The following is a 6000-nucleotide window of genomic DNA, read 5'->3' as shown; positions in this document are numbered from 1 at the left end:
AGACCACTGGCATATAACCTACCTATACATTAAGAAATCTGGTCTATAACCTATCAATACATTAAGACCACTGGACTATAAACTACCTATACATTAAGACCACTGGTCTATAAACTACCTATACATTAAGATCAATGGTCTTTAATTCATTAAAACCAAGTCTATAACATACCTATTAACTTAAGACCACTGTCTACAACCTAAATATACATTAATACCACTGGTCTACAACCTACCTATTAAGACCAATGTCTATAAAGATCATTATCATCTGATCACCTAAGTGGTCCTGATACAGTTTTAACTGCATGCTAACTAAAATTCTAAAACTCATCTTAATTTTCATGCCTGTGATAGTGAAAATCAGAACATTATAGTCTTCAAAATATTATTTATTTTACCTTAAAATGAAATTCAAGTTTACATGAGATGACAATGTATGATACATAATCATATTTAGGATTCTTCATTCTCACCCTTCTCTCATACATATTCTCTCTCTAAATCAACCATGATCTCTCTCTAAATCAACCATGATGTCTCTCTAAATCAACCATTCTCTCTCTCTAAATCAACCATTCATAAGAGATTGATACCTACAGACAAACAATTCTCCTTAATAACAAAGGTGATGCATATAAATGCAAAACAAAACAAGAAAGCTGCAAAAACAGCTTTCTATTTAATTCTGAGAAGTCAATTATACCTGAAGAAGTCAATTATGCCTAAGTTAACTGTGTGTATGGGCTGACCCCTAAAGGATTAGAAGTCACAAGTAACAGCAATAACTAACAATGTCTTTATGATGATCATCCAATTAAGGATACTGATAGACTTTGCTGTCCCTCTCTGTTGCAGAACAATTCACAGATCTTCCCGTCCCCCTCTTTTGTAGAACATTTCAAAGACATTCCTGTCCTCAGTATTGTAGAACAATTCAAAGACCTTCCTTTCCCTCTGTATTAAAGAACAATTTATTTATCTTCCTGTCTCCCTGTATTTAGAACAATTCAAAGACCTTTTTTCCCCCTTGTTACTGTAGAACAATTATGGAAGTCCCTCCGTATTGTAGAACAATTTAAAGACCTTCCTTTCCCCTCTATATTATAGATCAAATCAAAAACCTTCATGTCACTTCTGTTGCTGAACAATTCAAAGATCTTCCCATCCCCTCCATAATGTTTTAGAATTCAAAGTTCTTTCTGTTCCAAAAATATGTAAGTACTTTAACTGTATCCATAGAGAACAAATGCCCCACCCAGTGCCTGATAAGTGGGGGGTAAGGTGGAGGGTTTAATGTCATTTCTCAGTACATAATAGGCTATAGGGGGTAGCCAATATATTTGGTGGAAGAAGTTGGTAAAACAGGAAAAACAACCAACCCATGGGGAGTTACTGGCAAACTTTCTCACACATTGTTAATTGAGTGATCTGTAAAGGCAAGCATTATAGACAACTCAGGGCTCCTGCCTGATAAGTAACATAAGTGCAAAACTCAACTGTATGGCTGGACAGATAAACAAAGGTAACACTGTATACTGCTACCATATTGTGGTCAGGCTTGAAAAAGACCTCCATGTTCCTTGTATTTCTAAGATTATTCTGCTGACAAATACTGATAAGCTGTCTATCTAAGCATTAAATATTTTAAATTAAATAAGTTTTGTCTCTTAACCTATAAGAGTGATCACAAAAAAGTGGAAGGGGTATAATTATGCATAATAACTTTACAAATCAAGTCACCAAAAATACACGAGACACATACCTGAACAAGTACAACCAACAAGTCTACAACTGCCTTTTTCATTTGCTCATGTAAAGTGTTTGAAAATTTATGAAAAACATCATTCACTCAATTGTACTTCTGTTGCAAATTTGTAGTTTTCACTTCAATGAGTCTAATGGTGCATTTCTGGCTTACTTAGTCTTCTGAATAAACGCTTCCGTCACATAAAACATTGTCCTCATTACAGCTTTCCACGGAAAACTGCTCGTGTTCATGTTGGCCATAACAGTGGACAAACAGGCAACAGAACCCAACATATGGGTCAGCCCTTTAAATGTAGGTGGGCAAATACACATCTTTGTAAAGATGCACTTCAAAATCTATAACACAGGCCTTAATCTTGAGTGCTTTCTGTTGGTATCCAGTACTAAGAATGATAATAAAATTGTAGCTTTGGCTGGGTAGATGGATATAAAGCCAATTCCTTGTTGCTACAAAGCAGCACACAGCACATTAAACAATAGTTGTGGAAAGCTGATGATGTCACTGACAGTGTTTACCACAATGAACCATATTAATCACAAGCACAAACAATGAAAATTCATATTTTTACAGCAGCCTTGTGTTTCTGAAAACCTGTGTTTACTACACAATTTGACATGGATTCATAGGCCCCAAGACATTACAAACTCCTGTCCTGATTATATTTCATGCAAGATTCAGATAGCTGACTGAATTTTTTCATTGCACTCTAGGATTTCCATCAACCTGGAAAGTGTTTTTTTAACTCGCAGAGCTGTCAGTCTGGCAGCAGGATTTTGACTCCAGCATTCACACATTACCTTCCAAAGGTTTTTCAAATACTGAAAGATAAAACAGACATTTGTAAATATATGTCCAGTACACATCTATACTTGTGTCAAATCGGGATAAAAAATTTCCTGATACGTGGACATTTACCAAAGATGTTTACATTTATACATGAGGTTCAGAAAATTCATGGACTAGTGTTAGACATTTCTTCCAGTAGAGGCAGTTATTGGCAACCACACACACTACCTTTCATCTATCCATAATTTGCCATTTATTCTAGTTTGGAAGTCATTATATATCTATGGAACTACCAACATGCTTAAGTTAAGATACAATCCATTTTCTATTTCTAAAAATACAGCCAGAAATGCAGCCATCAGCTGCTTGTCATTTAGAGTACATGGGCCATATGCTGCTTGTCACTTAGAGTACACAGGCCATATGCTGCTTGTCATTTAGAGTACATGGGCCATATGCTGCTTGTCACTTAGAGTACATGGGTCATATGCTGCTTGTCATTTAGAGTACATGGGCCATATGCTGCTTGTCACTTAGAGTACATGGGCCATATGCTGCTTGTCATTTAGAGTACACAGGCCATATGCAGCTTGTCATTTAGAGTACACAGGCCATAAGCTGCTTGTCACTTAGAGTACATGGGCCATATGCTGCTTGTCATTTAGAGTACATGGGCCATATGCTGCTTGTCATTTAGAGTACACAGGCCATATGCTGCTTGTCACTTAGAGTACATGGGCCATATGCTGCTTGTCATTTAGAGTACATGGGCCATATGCTGCTTGTCATTTAGAGTACATGGGCCATATGCTGCTTGTCACTTAGAGTACATGGGCCATATGCAGCTTGTCATTTAGAGTACACAGGCCATAAGCTGCTTGTCACTTAGAGTACATGGACCATATGCTGCCTGTCACTTAGAGTACATGGGCCATATGCTGCTTGTCACTTAGATTACATGGGCCATATGCTACTTGTCACTTAGAGTACATGGGCCAGATGTTGCTGACCTGCTTATGTTATGAAGGTGGACAATGCCTTTGATACAAAACTATTTATGGTGTAGGGGTAGAATAGTTTGGTATTATAATTTATCTTGCTATTCTCTTTTTAGGCTGTGCATTAGTACTAAACTACTGTTATCAGCATACATTATACTTGAATTTGGAAATATTTCATTTTCATTTTCTTTTTTTTAACACAACCTAAATGCTTGTTGGAATTCCACTATACCCAACAAAACTTGGTTGGGACAGGGAACCAGTTAGTTTTTAACTGAAGCAATTGTTTTTCAAGCTGCAAGTGTTTCTTAGCAGTACCAATAGTCAACAGCAGAAACACTCAAGGTCCAATTTGGTCATTTTAAATTCAATCAAACAATTAGTACTGCTGTGTACATCCAGCATATATCATCAATTCTTATAAAAAATTAGAGGAACCAAACAAATTAAGTTCATTTGATGCTACAAAAATGGAATACGTTTTCTTTATCCATTTAGAGCTATACCATTCAGCAGTGACCTCAGACTGAAATTCCCTTGAAACCAAATCATGTTTATCTTTCCAAATACTTTTATTCTTTGATTTCAATAAGCTTTACCTCAGTCAACCACAACCTCTATAACGTACTGAATAACCTCTAACCCTAATGAAAAGAGCATTAATTCATGTGCAAATTGATGAAGATATTGAACAATACCGACTGGCACAAAAAATGACCTCCTTTCCAATCTGATAACATGACAACTTTTCCCACTACCCAGGAAACAAATTGCTTTGACCTACTCCTAAAAGGATAAAAACCACCTCACTTTCAATGATTCGAGCAGCTATTTAACTATTTGAAGTTTCTGTAGTAGATTTTGAGATGAACCAGATAGAAGAGAATTACAACAGTCAATTCTAGAAAGTACCAAGGAATAAGCAAGTGTTTTTGTGGCATCAATAGAAAGAAAATTGTTAATGAAGCTGATGCATCACAATCCAAGATATGCAGGCTTGCATGATGTCCATGACATAGTGTAATGAGATAGTACTGTCAAGAGTGACACCTAGGTTTCTTACTGATTGTTTGAATTTAATGTTGGTGTTGCTGATACTTACTGAGGTAAAAGATAGGAATGAGAAAGTCTTTATGTGGTAATCAGAATAACTTCCATTTTATCATCATTCAGCTTCAACCTGTGTAATGTCATCCATGACCTCAGACTGAAAGGGGAACCTACATACAGAGGTCACTTGTGTACAAAGGTCAGTTTTGAATTCTCCCCATGAGTTGCTGCTATTGATTAGTTTGACTATTGGTACTATAATGAGTTGATAGAAACCCGGGATTAACACTTTTTATTATCATTTTAAACTCGCTGTTCTTAAAATCTACTTCAGATGCTATTTTCCTTGTCTACCTCCAGAAGCCAGATTTTACTAGGAAAAAGTCACAGGCTTTGAGTAACCTTGGAGTGACAGCCAGTAGTACAAGCGTGGTTAACTTCATGCATCAATAATTACCCTAAATAGCTAACAGACATGCATGAGCAGATGGGTGAAAATTTGACTTCTCTGGGTTTTTTGTTGGCAAACTGGATCTAGTAAAATGCAAGAAGAAAGACTACAGTACATGGCATCACTGTAACATGTCTTTCCCATTCTTGTAATATCACTGGCCCTGGTGTCTCATAAATTATGTTCATGCCACAGAACTCATAGCAACAAAGTCACTGAAAGATGAAATATAGGTCAAAGAGACATCTTTTTCACTAAGGGTGTAGTACTTATCAAGATGCATACTGTCACCAAGCTTTAAGATTCTAAGATGAAAGGTATGCAAGATGTAGCCACTGACCAAATTTTATGATTCAAGGATGGATGGCAGACCTGCCAACCGTAACAAAACTTTAGTAAAGCAGTCAAAAGCTTTCCATAACTCAGACCAATTTTCAGTAAGGTTTAATAAAATATCATGTACTGCTATCATCAAGTTAGAAAATATACATTTAAAAAGTTTAGAAGTGTAATCGGAGACTGCTGCAGTGATGGTAAACAGTATGTTCAAATAAAAAGTTTCTAAAGTGCACACAGACCTTAAATACCTCCAGTACAGTTTCACAAACTGCAGTTCCAAATCCTATGGAACTCAATGGTTTCTCACTATCTCTCAACCTGATGAAATCCTTGTTTTTCTTTCAATTTCATGTGGTGATAACAATAATCTCTCTTGTCAAGAGACATACTCAAATCAACACTCATGATGTCCAATAAATGTAATTGTTACCCTTCCAGTTTCTTTTCTAAGAAGTCTGAATATTCCTTTTTATTCTTCTGTCCTATTTAACCTTTTACGAGGCTCATTGTCCCTATTCTTCTGAACATGTATTGTTTCTTGGATGCCATTTTAGAAAAACAACTTGATCATGTAGACGTTTGGCAAGAAAAAATATGTGCAG

At 36.2% G+C, this 6000-nt stretch overlaps 1 protein-coding gene across 1 annotated transcript in view; it reads right to left on the bottom strand.

Moving 5' to 3' along the window:
* Positions 1-377: 377 nt before the first annotated feature.
* The window catches only part of LOC149806046 (bone morphogenetic protein receptor type-1B-like), an 85024-nt gene continuing 79401 nt past the window's right edge, over positions 378-6000 (bottom strand). The window contains exon 11 of the mRNA XM_089950912.1: positions 378-2589. Within this exon, the coding sequence (XP_089807038.1) occupies positions 2446-2589 (144 nt within the window). The 3' untranslated portion in view covers positions 378-2445. The remainder of the gene's footprint in view (positions 2590-6000) is intronic.

The sequence above is a fragment of the Sinohyriopsis cumingii genome, chromosome 2 (assembly GCF_028554795.1).
Source record: "Sinohyriopsis cumingii isolate HCF-2022 chromosome 2, ASM2855479v2, whole genome shotgun sequence".
NCBI classification, from domain to species: domain Eukaryota; kingdom Metazoa; phylum Mollusca; class Bivalvia; order Unionida; family Unionidae; genus Sinohyriopsis; species Sinohyriopsis cumingii.
The sequence above is the reverse complement of the archived record's forward strand: the minus strand, read 5'-3'. Positions and strand labels throughout refer to the sequence as shown.